We start from the raw sequence: 17,831 nt of genomic DNA, 5'->3' as shown, positions 1-17,831 counted from the left end.
CTTTGGGTGTAAGGATGTTTTCTTGCACGCTGTCACTTCTCTATGGGCCAACTGGCACCACTTTCTCTTCCAGCAGGTGGGAGAATGCTGGAAAACTGGGTGCTGTTTTCACTGGAGAACTGGACACGTTGACACCATGTTTGTCATTAAGGTACAACTCATTCATCTCAGATCTAGGGAGTTTGAGTTGGTTTATTGTCTCCTTTTGATACGCTTGCTTTTGCCTAGGACTATAGGGAACTTAGGCTTGATCTGCTGAACTGCAGCTACATTCCTGCTCCTTCCATCCAGGGTCTGGGAGATGCAGTCACAGGATTAACTTTGAAACACCAATGGAATCTTGAGCTGAATGTTCAGAAATACCGAACAGCATCTTTCTTTTCCTAAAGGATCCTTTGTACCTGGCAAATCCAAGCACTTCCCAGCCTGTTCTGCAGCTTGCTATTTTTTGAACAGCATCTGAGTGAGGGCTTAGATAATCCACCTCCCACTTCTGATGTCTGGTACAAACCTGTTGCACTCCTAAGCTGATAAGAGCTATCAGCCAGCTCCCAGTGCCAATTGTCAGAGAGCCTCTGCTTCCTGCTTTAGAGATACCCAACACCAGAGCACAGAGCCTCTAATTGCAGGCTGAGATAAAGCAGCCCAGGACTGAGGTTAGTGGTGAGGTGGTGAGGAAGTATCAGTGTGTGCCTTGGCAAAGCCCAGGCAGATGCCAAGCATCTCTTAGCAGAAGAGATAATGTCTAAAATGCAGCAAGGAAAAAGACAATGAACAACTTCAGCATTGATTCTATAATAGAACCAGCTCTTTTTTTATTGACTAATGGACAGTCTGGGCTAAAAAAAGCTATTGTGACATTTCTGTGGTGAGAAAGGGATCAGGAAAATGGGCATGAGTGTCCAGGAAGCTTCCCATGTACTGCTCTGCAGTGTACAGGCTTTAGTTTGTCCTTGCCTTTTCTGTGCCTCAGGCTCCTGGCACTGTTCTCCTGCTTCTGGTGGTTTGGTTTAGGAAGAGCAGAATGAGGGTGACCAATTTCATCCTGCACTGATGAAGAGATCAAATCAGTGCATGAAGAACAGATTCAAACAAGTCGAAGGCCTGGAAATGTGAGCAAGCCTGGCTTCAGTCATGCAAAATAGGGCACCGAGCCCTGGTTTCCATCTGTGTTTTTCCTGCTCATTCAGCTATCAGGAGGTAACTGCTGGAGAAGGTGAGCAGAAAGTGCTTCAGAACCCTGGCTTCTTCAAAACCAAAGCCACCTGCCTCTTCTCTGGTTGAGGACTTGCTTTCCTCACTTCCTTAAGGTCTTCAGATGCATCCCTGTGCATGAGAAGGGGCAATTTGTCATGGGGATACCAGGCTCTTAGCCCCACATTCACACCTTGGGCTGGATTGGGAGTTGTTTTCTTCCAATAAACTCCCTTCTTTTTGGGTTTCTATTTCTTTGGGCAGGTTTTCTCCTCCATTGTGTCTTGATGGTTGTGGTGCTAACAGAGACATGGGGGGAATGAGCTGAGTTAAACAGCCCTGTCAGCTGTTGAACCCATGACCACACACTCTTTAACCCTTGGAGGAGCACAGGGGTTGCATACACTGGGAAAGCAGGGCTGGGACCCTGTTTCCATCCAGCAAGCACGGAGTTAAGCCCCTTGGTCTCACTCAGGCCACATCAAGAAGCAGCTGAGTTCATTAAGTGTCCTAAAGATGCACAGGAGGGAACCATCATCCTCATTAGGAGCAAGAGCCCATAAAGGCCAGGAGAACAAAGGGCTGAGGAAGAAGAGATGGTGCTGTGCTCTTTGGATGTGTTATTGCTTACCCGAGGTGTTCCAGGTAAAGGTTTTTCAGCCCTCTTGGAGAAGGGGTGGGATTCCGTTTTCCTTGTGGAGCAGTGGGGAAGGCACAGTAGAAGTGGGTTTGGGATGCTGTAGCTGGTTTTAATGGTGTAACTGGGGCGTGCTTGGGGTTAGGGTATAGAAGAGAGAAGAATTTTGTCCTGGGGAAGTGTGTTTTAGAAGAAAGGACACTAAAAATCAGCTTGGAGGCCCAGCCTGGCCATCAGGGCACTGTAGAACAGGTTTGTAGTGTGCAGGGAGTACCTCTGTGCACAGAGCACCCTGCAGATCCCTCTGCTCCCATAGTGTTGCTGCTGGTGTGCCTGTGAGGCCAATGGGATGGCCTGAGGGGTAGGACTGGGATGGAGGAGCCATCTGCTCCTTGTGGGCATCTCCTCTGCGGTGCTGCTCATTGATGGGGAATGAGACTTTGGTGTCCACCCCCTGTGCAGGGTCCTGCTTGGGCCGTGCAGCACATGGGCTGCGTGAGGCCCTTCCTTCGAGGGCTCTGTTGAGTTCATCACGGTGGTGTCTGCTCTGCATGAAGGGAGAAGACAAAAGGAAGCCTTCCCATCCCGCTCTGGAGGCAGCGTCATCCCTGCAAGAGCCTCAGCAATGCCTCTTTTCACTCAGCGCCTGCTCCTGGGCTCGGATTCCCAGCTCACAATGGTGATGTTTATCTGTTTGTGTCTCCTTCTGCATTAACATGCTTTAGCTTCTTTCTCCTATGCACGATTTCCTTTCTCCAGCTCCATTAGGAGCAGGGAAGGTCATGCAGGAAAGCACAGGGGGGAGGCAAGGGCACTGCTCTTTGCCCTATCCCAGTGACCTGGGATGGACAGGTGAATGTCACCGATGCTTTTGGCTTCATGGCCTCTTAAACACATCACTCTTCTTTTTGTCACTGTGCTTTTGCATGTGGGAAGCATCCAAAGCAAATAAGGCCAAATGTGGTCCCTAATGGAGGAGGTGGTTGGGAGACCAAAGTGTACAGGGTATGATGGAGAGGGTGGAAACAAAAGGGTTTCTGTCCCTGCCGCACTTACGGAATGGGACAGTCAATAGCAGTGGTTGATGGCACAACTGAGCGGGGGCACCTTGTTCTGCTTGTCCCATTGTTCCTGCCATTGTTGCTACTAAATAATGCATGAAGCTCATTGAGAGCCCAAATGAGCCTCGTGAGGACTCGCTGTGTCCCTGGGCACCAGCCTCTGTGTGTGCAGTGTGCAGGGGACCCGGTCCTGACAGGGTCACCCTCCCTTTGTTCAGTGGGTGATAATCACTTTCTCACCTGCTTGTGCTTGAAGGCTTTGGGATTGGTGCTGGGAAGTTGCTTGGCCCTGGGTTAGTGGTGTCGTAGAGATGGCAAGTGAGATGTGCTGCTGGAGATGCCCCTTAGAGCCCCGATCTACAACAGGGAGCGCTCAGCATGCTTGTACGGCACAGCCTGTGGAGCTGCTGGCAAGGACTGTCCTTGCTGGGCCGTGTTCTGTGCCCTGCCACAGTGAATCCTTATCCTTAACACCTTTAAGGGTGGGGAGGGATTTGCTGCTTTTGCTTGGAAGTAATGGAGCCCAGGATGCTGTTCTTGAGCATCCTCCCCCTTTTACAACTAAGTTACCTTTTTCTGGTCATTCCTCCCCTTTTCTCCCTTTCTCTTGGATGGAACTTGCTTAATCCCAGCACACTAAATCCCGACGGACTGTCCTGTGCCCAGTGCAGTTTGGGGCCGGAATTCCCTTCTCCAGCTCTTGACCCCTGCACGCAAAAGCTGCGCTTGCAGAGGCCCTGCTGTTCGGAGGGGGACTCTTGCCATCTAGTGGGAGGGGATGGTAAGCCTCCAGGCCCTCTGCTGTCGCTTGGGATAAGACGACACAAGGCAGCTCTCCCTGCACGTGCGGGATGAGCTCTCGCTGCTTTCCCAGTTGGAGAAGCTGCATTTCTCAAACGCTTTTCCTTGCTGGAATTCTCCTTCTTTTCACGCTTTTTAGGGGCAAAACTTTCCTCATGCCCTTTTATCCGAGTGTCCTGGATGGCTGAGCGGGAATGTGTCGGGACCGGGATGCGCGGGAAGGATGCTGGTGTGCGCTGCTTGGACGCTGCCGCCTGCATTGTGTCAAGGCACTGCTGGGGGGAAGCTGCCTTTCAACAGCTGGCTCCTTGGATGTGTGCTTGGATCCCAGTCACTGCCTTCACAGATAGGGAATGACAAGTGCTTGCAAAGGGCCCTGTGCTCGGGTCTTCCTTGGCCGAGGAAGACCGGAAACTTGCATTCCAGTTGGGAAATCTCAGTGCAAACCGGCCTCTCCTCACCCCTTGTGTGAAAGGTTAAAGAGAGAAACCCAAGGAAGATGAATGTGCTGTCCTTGGGAATGTGCTGCTCCGTGTCCAGGCTGCCGGCGCTGAGAAGGAGCAGCTGCTTTCGTGGACAAGGAGACGTCATCCCATAGGCACGGATCTGTTCCTCAGGGCTCCAGGTTTGCACCCGTTGTGGTGCATGGGCCTTCAGAGGCTGCTGTAGTCAATGGGCGTTGAGGATGCGCTGCATCAAACTGAACAGGGCCTATCCCAGATCCCCCATGAGGTTGATGTGTTTGCATGGGCTCTTTGGTGGGTGCCTGGACTCCAGCAGAGAGCTTGGGATGCTTTTGTAGAGCTGTGCCTTGGTGGGCTCATTGTGGGGGCTGCGGAGCATGGAGAACGAAGCTGCTGATGGGAAGTGAGCCTGAGGTGGTCGTTGTGTGCATTGCATTGAGCCTTGGACTGGAACACATGAAGAGAAGGGGAGAGCTCAAAGGACCGAGGTTATTTCTTATGCAAAATGAGCCTCCTTTTTCCAGCTTTCCTGGCTGCACATGAGCTGTGTTGTGCATGAAGCCCTCCCTGAATAGAACCAACATCCCTTTACAGTCCTTTTAACAGCAGCTTGTAGCTACCAACCAGCAGGGGATGGGCAGCTCCAAACTCCTGGTCATGGAAATTCCAGTGGGATTAAACCTCTCCATTGGTTTAATGTCTTGAGGGAAGCATGGCCCTGCCCCAGAGCTGCTGGTGGGAGCTCAAAGCAGGGCTCCAGCTCTTCACTTCCACGTTGGTGTCAGAGCTGCCACGTGTCAGTAACACCCCGCAGCGAGCTCGGGTCCTTCAGGTCTTTATTATCACCAAGCCCATCTCTGCACGGAGCCGAGTGTGTCTGCTCTCTGAATGGGCAAGGCCAAGTTGCCCTGTGGCTCCAGAGAGTCTAGGGTGTGAAAAGCCCCGTTTGGGGAGGCAATGAGCCTTCCCCTTGCAAAGGAGCGGAGGATTGGAGAGCAGAGATTACAGCACCTAATAGCGCGTACCTAATCTTCGGGAGCACGGACCATGACTGCGGCTCCTTGGGCCAAACCAGCCTTGACTTGTCCATGGGGCAAGGTGTGGCCTTCAGGCTGGTGCAGAGAGCATGCAGGCAAGGGCGGTGGGCCTGAAATGGTGACTTGGCACGGCCAAGGGGTAGATCCAGCCAGAGCTGGGACTTGCACATCGCTATCAGTTCAGTCTGGAGCCACTGCATGCAGGGAATGGGAGCCCAAAGAGCAGTGAGGGTGCAGCTGAAGAGGTTGGGAGGTGCTGGGATGGGATGGCCGGTTGCCTGTTTGCATGATCAGATGATGCCCATCCACTTGGAGCACTTTTTGCTGTGGATTCCACGCTTTTGAGAGGTTTTCCTGTTCTTTTTTTGCTGGGCGCTCCGCCTCTGGTCTTACCCAGCTGCAGTATGAAGGGGGCAGCAGATTCCCTGGATTACCTTGGGAAGCTTTGCTGGATTCCTGCTGGATGTCGCACTTTACGCAACCAGCGAGCTCCTCCATCAGCTGGAAGCCCTCATGGCATTTGCTGCTGTATCCTTACCCGACCCGGGCACTCGGCAGACATTCCTGGGGCAGGCTGTCATGTTGCTCCATGCCCTGCTCGGCAGACGCTCACACATTCCTTCCTCTGGCCAAGCTGCTTCCAGCTTCCTGCCAGTCCCAAAGAGCTCTGCTCTGTGGAGCTGCTGCTGGGACACGTTTCATCCCTCATGCCCCCAGCACTGACCGGTCCAGCCAGGCTTGAGCCTCCCCACAGGGCTCTGCCGGGAGCCATGGTGCCGTGTGTGGTGGTTCACTGCTTTCTGGTGTGTTTCTTCTCCTTTAACAGCACAGTTGATGCTGGGGATGCTCTGCGGGAGGCTTTGCCAGCACTGGGAATGTGGTTGCCATCACTCAGCCCATCTTGTGAGCTGGTAAAGGCCACTCTTGGTGGGTATCTCGGAAGCCTGCGATGTCAGTGAGTAACGAGGCCGTTCCTGTGCTGAGCCGTCAGTTCTGGACTAGGGCATTCCATGTGGCACCTGAAGCAGAGAGCAAGACACTTTGCTGGGCACCTTCCCATCTTCTCTGGTACCATTCAGCAAAGGGCTCTGACCTCAAGTTATCCCGAGCTGTGTTACCTCCTGCCTGGCTCCCTTCTGGTTGCGGCTTCCTTTCCTGCTGATGCCCAGCTCCATTGCACGCAATATCCCTTTCCAGTAAGAGGTGGCATCGGAGAGCGGGGAAGCTCCTCACAGCAGTGCCAGGGCAGCTGGGATTGCTGCTTTTCCTGTGGCTGGGGTTGAGGAAACGGAGCCGTGCTCTGGACAGGAAGCAGACATCGCTTGGTGGGGGAATAGTGCTTGGGAAGTGCTGAAAAGCCTGGGGCCGGCCGTGTCCAAGCAGGGTTTGTCATTGTAGGACTGGGAGTGGAGGCAGGGATGTGGGTGAAGCACTTGAGCTTTTCCAGGTGATGAATAGAACTGATTGGAGGCTCGATGTGGAATCAGGCAGGTCTAAGCTCGTGCTAGGGAAGGGCTTGCTGGGAAGTCCTTTACAAATATGCATATACTGAGATTAATGGGCTATTCCTTTGGAAGCTGGCCTTTGGGAATCCCTTTGGGAATCCCTGCTGTGTTTCCTGCACCTCTTGACTCTCTGCTGACTGAACATAGATTTTGCTACCCAAAGCCAGTGAGAAAATCCGTTTCCATTCCTTGGGGCATGCTGATGCTTCAGTGCTGTCCACAACCGGGCCAGAAAACCCAATTCCAAGGTGATTCCTGTGTAATAGAGGCTGGAAAGCCACTGTGCTCTTGTTATTTGCATGGGTACAGAAGGGACAGCTGCTGTGACACACTAAAACCCAGTGAAGAGGCCAGTTTTCAACCAAAGGGGGTTTGTGCCTTTAAAAGGTTGCAGAAGTTGTGTCTGAATCGCATACAGTTGATTTAGCTGCTGCTTGTTGATAGCAGAACTGTTTGAACCAGCTCCGAGCGGTGTTTCTCGGTCCCTGCTCACACCACAGATGCTCTGAACCTTCCGACAAAGCAGAGCTCAGGCTGTTTGAGCTCTTACATGAAGAGCAGTTTTCTCTATCTGCTTCGTCTTTGGGACATGGAAGAGCATGGAGTAACTTGCTGCAGGTCTACATGGCTTGGTTTGAGCTTAAGGCTGTTTGAAGAGCTCTAAAAGCCCTTTCTGGCTGCTGAAGGGTTAAGGTGGGCAATAGCTTCAATGGAGTATCGAAGAATTCGAGGTATTCAAGGGGAGATGGAAGCTGCAGACTGCGCGCTGCGGGAAGGGGTGCGGGTGTGAGGATGCTCTGCCCTAGGACCCCGCGCTCCTGTGTCTTTGTAGAGAGCTCTGGGAGGCTCTGACCTGGATTGGGGTGCTCCGGGTCTGTGCTCGCTGTGATTGAGCCCTGCATGGACGCGTTTGTCCCGAGGAAACATTCCCGCTCCTTCCCTGCCCCGGTCCCCCCCCATTTCTGCCCTGCCTGCAGCCCTTCTGCTCGGGTTACAAGGCAAGCCCATGATATCACCGCTCACTGAGGCTGGAGGGGCCGGCTCTTGGGAGGGGTTTGCTTCCCTGGCTCCAGTGAAATTGGCCAGGAAGCAGCCGCTTCCCGCACCACATCGCTCCGGCTGCGGGAGGCTCCCAGCGCCGCGGGCACCGCTCGGCTCGGCCCGGCAGGAAGAGCTCCATGCGGCAGGACCGGGCATCGCTCACCCCCGGCGCAGCCCAGCACTAACGCCAAGGTAACGGCAAGCCGGAGCTGCGGCGCTGGAGGTGAAGGGGGTGATGAGTGCTTGGAGCGTTTCTGCCCCTCTCTTGCTCCGGGGGCTGGGAGTTGGAGCTCGCTGCTTCCCTTCTCTCTCGGAGCTGTTTCCCTTCCCTCCGGTCGGTTGGTTCTGAAGTGGGATGTTCGGATGGGACAGGGCTGCTCCTTCCAGTCCTGGCCCCCAAGACTTGCTTTGGCAGAGGCGGGACAGCCCAGATGCTCAGTGCTGATGGCAAAGGTGTTGTGAGCCAGGTAAAGGTCTTCCCCCCGCTTTGCTCTCGAGATGTGCTGCAAGCAAGCCCAGGCAGTGCATGTGCTGTGATACTGCTAAAATCGGCTTGATTCGGAGCAGAAAGCTGCAGCCCTGGGTACACGATGCCGGGTACACGATACCAGGTACGCTTCAGGAGCAGCCGAAGCTCTCCTCTCTGCAGAGCTGCTCTTTCAGGGGAAAGGCTCCCGGGCAGCAGATGTTTCCCATTGGCAAAGCAGTTTTGTCCCTGGTTAAGGAACTTTCCTGCTCTCATTGCTTGGGATTTGCAGCCCTCATCCTGCCAGCACCGTTCCTTAGGGCTGGTTCATCACAGGGGTGCTCAGGATGGCTCCAGGATACTCAGAACCGGGGGAGGTTTCTCTCTGCGCTGACCCTTCCCCAGGCTGCTTTTATTGCCTTTTATGAGCAATGAACGCGTCCAGGGGCTAAATCTGAAAGCAAATGTGCATTGCTTCACTTGAAGAAATAGATCTGGGAAGAGGCCTGGATTTGGAAGCCGTAGGAAGCGTTCAGCTGAGCCCTTGCATGAAACGTGCTGGCCATGGACCAGGCTGTTTTGGCCTGCAGAAATCACTGCATCCTTTGGAGAGCAGCACACTGCTAAACACGGATCTCATAGGTGTTATCAGTGGTGTAAAGGGCTTTGGTTGGGCAATTGCCACAAACACTGGCTCTTTGTTGTTAGACCTGTAGCTGTCTTTGAAAGAAAACACAAACCAGGAGCCTTTTCCTTCCTAACTGATGTGTTTGTCCAACAGGGCTCCTCTAGCTTCAGCAGCGAGTGATGGCAAGCAGCATCCATCCCTGGGCTATAGGTGTGTGCTTGCTGCCTGGTCAAAGTGCTCTGTTGTACTTCATCCTTACCACTTGGCAAGCACTGCAGACTGTTTTCTCTTCCAGACAGCACATAGTTCATTGAGTTTTGGGAGGAAATAAAAGAACCGGGTGGCTATGTAGGTACGTTTGAGTGTGAAATAGAGGCCAGAAAGTTCTTTAGTTATCAAGTGATGTTTCTCTCTCGAGTGAGATCTTGTGGCTGGTAAAGCCATGGCAGGGCTCTAGCTTTGCCTTGTGTGAGCTTTCCTTCTGTGGGATGGCACAGTGGGACTTGGCTCTCTTTCCTTGCAGCATCCCCGCAGACCAGAAGCAGCAAATTGCATTTGGAAGCTCCCCTGATGCTTCCCACCAGTTGAATTTGGTACTGGTTGCCCTTGGTCAGCCTGCAGTGATGTGGAATACCTTCCTTAAGGTAGCTCTCAGGTAGCAGGTTTTGCTTCCTGAGCAATGGCAGCTCCCTAAGTGACTGTGGGGCTTGGGCTTTGATGGGGCACATGGTTCTCTCCTGAGCTCCTTATCCACTGAGGTAAACCCTGTTCCTCTACCTCATAGGTCTCTGCTGTAGATTTGGGGTTATTGCCATTGCTTGGTGTATCTGGGCCTGCCAGTGACATGTATGGCTTCATGTTTTAAGAGGAGGATCTGAACAAGAGGGCTCTTACACCAGGGTTGTCATCAGTGGGGTTTTAACCTACGACAGCATCACCTCTAGTGCCTGTGCAGGGGAGCTGAGCCTCTTGGGACAGTGGGGAATGTACCCAAGTGAGTGCTAGCATCTCTGTTCACTGTAACAGCTCTGGAGAGGGGCCCATGTGATTGCCATTGATTTGCCTGGAGAATGCTCCTACAGCAGTGGGAATCCCGCTCCTGTCCCACGGCTGTGCCCGAGGAATGCTCTTTGGGCAATGGGGCTTGGAGCTGGAAATGCAGCGGGAGGATTCCTGCTTGGTGCTCCCGGCTGAGAGGCAGGCATGCAGCAAGGTCCGAGTGCCAGTTGCCTCTTCCTCCCAATGGATGCCAAGCCACACGGAGCACTGCTGGCTCTCCAGGCACAAAGGACTCAAATCAACCCCTCCAGTCTTCCCTTGGTTGTCTGGATAAGGATGGAAGCAGGAAAGCCGGTTCCTGGGTTGATGTGAGCTCATCTCTTGTTTGGATCATTGGGTGGCCTTCAGAAAGGAATTCCTGTTGGTAGGAACAGGTTTGGCTTTGGGGAGATCAGAATTCCATTGGCTGCACCAGGGAAGCCTCTGAAGAAGATCAATATTATCTTGCAATGAAACTGTTGTTTCCTTATAAGCCTGCATCTGTTCCCTTCCAGACTGAGCCTGAAAAGGGCTGACTCAGCAGCCAGCAGGAGCGTGCCTTAAAGCCTTCAATTACACAGTAGTGCAGTGATGGAGAATCACCCTATGGCCTCAAGCAGAGGATGGGGAGCCAGGAGACCTGGAGCATTTTCCTGTTTTTTCCACTGACTTTATTCAATGGGATTTTTCATGTTCTCTCTTGGAGGCTTTTGAATGGGGAGACCAAAATATATACTTTTAGGATGACATCACTATTAAATCTGGAGGCCGTTAAGGAAAGGGAGTGAGGGGAGGAATGAGCCCTGCAATAAAGGGAATAGTCAGCCCAAACCCAACGTCCTGTGCTGCTTTATCAACCCTCTAGACCAGCTCTTGTGTGCTGGATGCGGTTGTAATGGCTCCCAAGAGCCAGAGGTGGAAGAAGGTGTTTCATAGCCCATATATCCCATCCCAGGGACTAGTGGGGAGTCTGCTCTGTTGAGACTTTCCAGTGTTTTCCCTGTTGTTCTTTGGGGCTTGTTGTTCTGACATGATTCTGCTGCCGTTTGGCTTGCCTCAGTGGGAAGTGGACGGAGGGATGGATTGACGGAGGGATGGATTTATGGATGGATGGACAAGACGGATGGATGGATGGACGGAGGGATGGATGGATGCCACTGCCTCTCCAGTGTCGCATCTCCCTGGTCCCTCCTGACCAGCCTTGAACAGAGGCAGAAAGCCAAGAGCCCTTCTCAGTGCCACGGTGTTAGGTGGCTCCTCTGATCACGCTGGGCTCCTGAGGCTTCCCCGCTATACCTGGGCTGCTCTTTCTTGTGCCAATAACATCCCTGTGCCCTTTATTCCCCTGGATTCTGCTTTTCCTGACCTCGTGACTGAGTCTGAGCAGTTTCCCTTGAACACCTCCGGGTCCGGGGGGTTCTGTTTCGGGGGCGATGCGAGCACTGGGGAAGCTTTGTGTCCCGCTGTGTGAATGCGTGGCTGTTTGAAGCGGATGGAGACGGGACCTGGAGGAGAGGTGGGCCCTGGGTGCCGGTGCTCGCTGTGCTGCTGTCTCCTGGAGCACTGCTCAGAGCCTGCAGGGAATCCCTTTAGGATTCGCTTCCACAGCTGGAATAGGAGGGGGATTCCGGAATGGTTTTCCCGTCCCTTCCCCTGACAAAGATGAGCTACGATGCTCCATGGCCTGAGCACGCAATGTGTGTCCGAGTCCTTTCCCTTGGGAAAGGTTTGGGATCGTGCTCAGGCAGGCTCATTCAAATCCCTTTTTGCTGGCCCTGGACAGGGGGCTCTGGGGCAGCCTTATCCTCGGGCCAGGTTTTCTGCTCTAAGCTTTTGGGGAACAGAAGCAAATGTGGGGCAGTTCGGGGGTGTTCGACCCCTTTGGCTTTGCCAAGAGCGACGACGACACCTCCTGTATTGACCAGAATCCCAATGGGCATCTCCCAGGCTGAGCTCGGTATCAGGTGTAATAACCTGGCAGGCTGTTGCATGTTTTAGGGATAGCAGAGAGCTGGAGTACGGGAGCGTTTCGGTTTCTAGGCATCTGGGTTTGGAGCCAAGCCTTTCCCCTTCTCCCTCCCCTCTGGTGGCTGCCAGGAAATAAGAGAGTTTTAAAGGGCTGGGAGCTGTTTCCCACCGCACTCTGGCATTGCTTCATTTGGAAACTATGGGATCCTCAACCCCCCGTGTGCTGCTTGTCCGCTCCATGCACTGGGTGAGGCTGGGGACGATGGGAGCAGGCAGATGGGGACCAGGATTTAACTCTGCATGGAATCCCTCAAATGAGTCAGTAAATTGCTGGTTCCTGCTCCGAATGCCAAGCTTATGGAAGGATGGAGCACTTGTCTGACAAGCAAGGCCCTGTCCAGGCTCAGCAACCCAAAGCTGGAGACCATTAGTCACTACTCCATTGACAGACAAGGTGAGCGAAGTGTCTGTGTACGGTAACATGTCGATTCCCTGTAGATGGAACCAGCCATGCAGCAAGAGAAATACATCCTTCATTGCATTGGGAAAACAGACGTCAATAGGAATAGCAGATTGTAACACATCTCATTGCCTTCTGCTTTTCCACTGTTCAAGGGGTGGTTCTGGCTTCCTTCTTGAAGGAAGGATGGGACAAAAAGGGTTCAGTTGTGTCCTGATAGGATTTGACCTGAGGTTTGCTGGAGCCACTGAACTGCTGGGTCTGCAGAGAAATAGGAAAATCCATTGTGTTTGCAACCTGTTCCTATAGGAAAAAAGGGTTTTCCAGCTGAAATGATTTGGCAAGTTGCCCTAAACTTAGCTTTAATGGGAGGGGGTTTTCAGCTCCTCCACCCCACAAGAAATCCTGTACTTGACTTTGGTCATCACAGGTGTCATTGGACATGGCCTGTTCCTCAGCTCTGTTCCCTGCTGAAGCAAGAGCTACAAAGTCCATGTGGTTACCAAGCCTTACCCAAGCTTTGTTCCCCTCCAGGCCAGGCCCGCAGCACCTCCCTGCACCGACCGGCAGCTGCTAGCAGAGGCTTTGGCCCTGAGCACTGAAGATGGGCAGATCCCTGGGTTTCATCTTCATCCATAACCACTGTTTCATCGCGCTGCTCCTCGCCTCCTTGAGCCCGCCGAGCCTTGCCCAGTACGAACACTGGCCCTACCTCCCCGGGTACCCTGAGCCCCCCCCCCAGGTGTACCAGCCCCCCCAGAGACCAGCCAACGTGCCCAAGATCCAGCTCCGGCTCGCAGGGCAGAAGAGGAAGCACAACGAGGGCCGGGTGGAGGTGTTCTACAGCGGCGAGTGGGGCACCGTGTGCGACGATGACTTCTCCATCCATGCCGCGCACGTGGTCTGCAGGGAGCTGGGCTACGTGGAGGCGGTCTCTTGGCTACCCAGCTCCAAGTATGGGAAGGGAGAAGGTAAGGACATGCCAGGGAAGCAGAGACTGCGTGTCTGCAACTCCCAGGAATTCCAGAGCTCCCTGTCCTGTTTAAGATGCGGTGATGCTTCCTACAAGCATCCCCAGGGCAGCCCCTTCTGCCGCGGCACTCTTCAGACAAGCAAAGCACTTGGTACCCCAAAACAGGGGAACTGTTTGTTGGCTTTTGCACCCTGTAATGTAGGGGGCAAAGTGCAGGGGAGCACCATGTGCCCAGCACGTTTCCATAGGGAAAACGAGCCCTTTCAGAAGGGGAACCTCAGAGATGCTGCTGAGGTTTTTGCTCCTATGTTTTGGAGGTGGCACCTATTGATTTTTGTCTGTTTAACTTGGAAGTGAGTTCTGAGGGACCTGATTAAAGAATATCTAATACATTATATGTATATGCATGTACATGTGCATGCCTGTGTGCACACATGCTTTTGGCTGGGGGAAAAATGGCCATTGCAGTCTGGAAACTGGACCTGGCCGTTTGCTTTCCAAGAGCACCCAAACCCCAGCAGGTTCCAGTCCATGGGGCTGTGCTAAAGCTTAGGCAAGGACCTGCTTTTGAGAAGCCAGGGTGTTCAAGCAGAGCTTGAGCTGCTCCTCCAAGAGCTGTGATGAGGATTGGAAACATGATGGAAAGAGAGGGCTGATGTGGTGTGATCGTGCCAAGCCGAGGGCACTGGTGATGCTGTGTGCTCCGAAGGGGCTGTCATTAGAGGAGATCAGCACTGACTGCATCAAGCATCTGCTTCACTCTGAGCCTGTTCATTACCATGCAGATAAGGGAAAGCTGTGGGGCAGAGCTGGTTCCAGTTAGGAAGCACTCAAAGTGAATCATTGATGTTCCTTAGCTGGTTTGTTCAAGCTCGCTTCAGCAGCGCTCTCTTTCCCTGCCACAGAGCGCAGCACCTTGCTTGCTTCCAGTGCAACCCAGATGCACCCCTTCCTCGAGGCTCAGTTCTGTTTTCTTTCCCCTTCAGGGAAGATTTGGATGGACAACGTCCACTGTAACGGGAAGGAGCCCACCCTGGCTGCATGCACTTCGAACGGCTGGGGAGTGACTGACTGCAAACACACCGAGGACGTGGGGGTGGTCTGCAGTGAAAAGAGAATCCCTGGCTTCAAGTTTGACAACTCCCTGCTTAACCAAATAGAGGTAAAGGTGCTTACGACTGCACACTGCTGCCTCGGAGGCATCCCTGCCTGCTGCTGGACAGCGCGGGTTACCCCAGCTGCACGCTATGGTTAAAGCAAACTCAGCAGTGCTCCTAGACACTGGCTGAAGATGCGATTTTCAGCTGGTCAGACCACTGCGTGTACGATAAGAATCTGAAAGTGGGTTTGGGGCTTGGTTTTAATAGCATAAGGAATGAGAAAATAGGTTACTCCTGTTCTGCAGTCACTGTTTAATTGCAAACTGATTTATTGCTTTTCTATGAATGGATTGAGAGGCGTGATGGGTGCCGTGCTCATAGACCTTCCATCCGGGTGACTTTGGTGGTTCATAGGATTTACCTCCCTTTTGGTACTGGGAACAACTGGGAGGTCTCCGGCATAACCAGGGGTGAGCAGGTAGGGTTGGGCTTGGAGGTGAATAGGGCTTTCAGCCATGACGTGGAATGGGAGGATTTAGGAGAGAGATAAAGCTATTTTTGCACAGTGTGGTTAAGCAGAGCTGAAGTAACCATGATAAGTGGATGGAAATATTTGTGGGAATGGGGGATTAGTGTGCAGGAAGTGCTGAAAGGGGTTGAAGAGGGGAAAACGTGGGCTGGTCACTGGGGGAAAGGCTCTGGATTGCGCCTGGGTTAGGCTAAGTGCTTGAATCACCACCCAGGACCGTTGTATTCTTGCAGAATAAGGAGCTGGGAAGAACTTGGGGAAGAAAGTGGTGTTTTTCCTTGGGCTTTTCAGGTTGGAAAGTATTTGTGGTGACTCCGCTCCAGCTCCCTTGTTTCAGGTGCTCTGCTGTGCCAGTGTGTTCAGTGGCTGCTCATGGTCAAAAGAGCCCATCCAGTAACTCCAGCTGAATCCTTTTAAGCAGACAGGGAATCCAGGATGTATCCCATCACAGCGAGGTTTCCATGGCTGAATCTTGGCTTTGTTCATGGTCTCAAACAATGGATACAGCTGCTTTCATCACTCTAGACCCAAATCACTCTGGCAGTTACAGCACAGCCACTGGTTCCCAGCATTTCCCTCTCCTTTAGGAAGCGCACCGCACGCGTGAGCAGGCACCATTCAACACCGCCACGGAAAGCTCCTGTGCGAGGGGGCAGATGTGGGATGTGAGAGCCAAAATGCCCTTCCTCGCCTTGCCCTTGCTTCGCTTGGCTCAGGAGGGAAAGGCGGCTTTGCAGAGGGATCCAGCTTGGGATCCTGCCTCTGTCAATGGCACCGTTGTTGCTCAGGGAGTGAGGCGAGCTCATGGAACATCACTGATGGCTTTGGCAGACGTGTGCTTCCCAAAGCCACAGGGAAGCCTCGCAACGGAGGCCTGGAAGAAAAGATGCTTTCGTCTAGACGGAGGTCACTTCTCTCTTGTATTAATCATAAAGGCTTTAGAGGGTCTGCTTTTCCATTAGCTCAGCCCTGGGGTTTGACTAATGAGTTGAGCACATTGGGTAATGCAGGGCGTGCTGGTGCTGTGTGGGTGCTTGAACTTCACGTATGAGAAGTAAAATGAATCAGAAGGTTGAAGCAGTTCATGGAGCAGAAGCCTGGGTCATCAATAGGAGAAATAGATGGAAGAGAAGTCATATTCCCCATGCCCTGATAGTGCTTGGGAGCTGTGGATGGATGAAGGCATCCACTGATGTGATCAACAACAGTATTCGGGGGGGGGGGGGGGGGAACTTGTTGCTTCTGCTTTATGAAACCCAGCTGACTTTACCTGTATCCCTGTAAGATCATTGGCAGCTGCAGGGTTCTTCTCCCACTGGTTGCCTTGCAGCAGGACCAAGGCTGAAGGTGATGTGCTATATGCATTTTTAGGATGCCAGCGTGGATGCGCTCTTCAATCACAGCTCCCTGCCAATGGGGAAACTCCTTCCCCCTTTCTCAGCCTTCCTCCTCTCGATCTTTGCTTTCCCTCAGCAGCTGCTGTGCCGTAGTTTGAGCCAAAGCTGATGAACAGGGTCACTCACAGGGTCGCAAACTCCCAACCAGGGAGGTCAAAAGGCTGGTGTGAACGTACGCTGGAAGCCTTTGCTCTCTCCAGCCCGCCTGGGAACCCTGCACGTCATACCTCCCGTCCACCAGAGGAAACGGCACTGCTTTGCAAGCTGCTGGTCCTTTAGGCTGTGGCCCAAAGCTTGCCCAAGTGATGTTTTCTCTTTGGAATGAGACCGGGGGTTGAGGGGCCTGGAATTCTCTGCTGTGGTCAGGTCTCTCCACCAGCCCCACTGGCTTCAGTTATTGCGCTGGCAGAGCTAAACCTGCCCAATCCCACTGAGATTTCCAAAGGAGACCTTTCAGATTGCCCTCAAACTGCTTTTAAACCAGGCTTGGCTGGAAATAGGCCTGCTTTAAGGCTATGCTCAGAGCTTGCATGTTCAGTGGTACCTCCCTTTGCTTCTGACAGGCAGAGCTCACACTTGTGAAAGCCCTCGAGCCGTTTGCTTGGCCTGGGCAATGCCCACCTCTGCATCTCCCAGTCTAGAAACGCAGCAGATAAGAGGTATAGGATGAATTTTTCCATCCCTGTAAACCACTTGGCTTACACACGTCTGTGCTCAGACCTTTTCCCGTCGCAGCTCATATTTTGAGGGTTAAGTCACTTCTCTTCCTGTCCCTGAGCCTTTCCATCCCCTGCCTGTTGGGAAGGGGCAGTGCCTGACCCTGCTTCTGTAAGACAAGTTGCTTGTCACAGCCCGAAGTGGAAGGTTTCAGTTGAGGGTGAGTGATGGACGGTGGTGATGAGATGAGAGACGGGCAGGAAGAGGTTAATCCTGTAACAGGGCAGAGCTTGGGGCAGGTCTGAAATCCATCAGTGCCTTGTAAAGGGCAGCGAAGCTCCATCGCTTTTGCTTGGTGTTTTCTGCAGCTTTTAGCCTTGGGACTTGTTCAAAGGGTTCTGTCTGGGAGCGTGATGAATGGGCAGAGCAGAGCAGCCCTCCTATGGGCTGCTGCCAGCTCGGAATTAGCCCGGTCCCCTTTTAGCTCAGGGGCTGCACAAACACCGGGGGTTGCTCGCCTTTGCAGAGCAGGGGAGCAGTGTTTGTTCAGCACCCATGTGTGATGGCATCAAGTGCGTTTCTCAGAGGGGCTTTTCCACCTCCTCCTCAAAGCATCTGGACTGCATAGGCAGCGAATGGAGGGAGCAGGGCTTGTGCTTTGCCTTTGTTATTGCCTCTCTGCCTCTGGGAGCATTAGGAGGGGGAAAGCAGGGACGGATCCTGCTGGAATCGCGTCCTCTCCCTTCCTGCAGACCCGGTGAGCTCTAGTTCCCATCAGTGGCTTGGTGGCGCAGCTCGGGTTCTTGCCTTGCAGCTCACAAGTGTCTGAAAGCAGCCGAGTGGGCAGCGTGGTCCTGCCTTAAGCTCCTTTATGG

General features: G+C 53.2%; 1 protein-coding gene across 2 annotated transcripts in view; it reads left to right on the top strand.

Moving 5' to 3' along the window:
- Window positions 1-7,656: 7,656 nt before the first annotated feature.
- LOXL2 (lysyl oxidase like 2) overlaps window positions 7,657-17,831 on the top strand; it is a 31,181-nt gene continuing 21,006 nt past the window's right edge. Inside the window, exons 1-3 of one of the 2 annotated variants that reach the window (XM_061472410.1) lie at window positions 7,657-7,932; window positions 12,835-13,271; window positions 14,260-14,435. In XM_061472410.1, the coding sequence (XP_061328394.1) occupies window positions 12,905-13,271; window positions 14,260-14,435 (543 nt within the window). In that variant the 5' untranslated portion in view covers window positions 7,657-7,932; window positions 12,835-12,904. Of the gene's footprint in view, window positions 7,933-9,570; window positions 9,593-12,834; window positions 13,272-14,259; window positions 14,436-17,831 lie in introns of those variants that run through there. The other variant, XM_061472411.1, reaches the window with a different exon arrangement.

This window comes from Pezoporus flaviventris, unplaced genomic scaffold, assembly GCF_033815535.1.
Source record: "Pezoporus flaviventris isolate CSIRO_AGI_PZ_B2104156 unplaced genomic scaffold, CSIRO_AGI_Pfla_v1 ptg000071l, whole genome shotgun sequence".
Taxonomy (NCBI): Eukaryota; Metazoa; Chordata; class Aves; order Psittaciformes; family Psittacidae; genus Pezoporus; species Pezoporus flaviventris.
The sequence above is the reverse complement of the archived record's forward strand: the minus strand, read 5'-3'. Positions and strand labels throughout refer to the sequence as shown.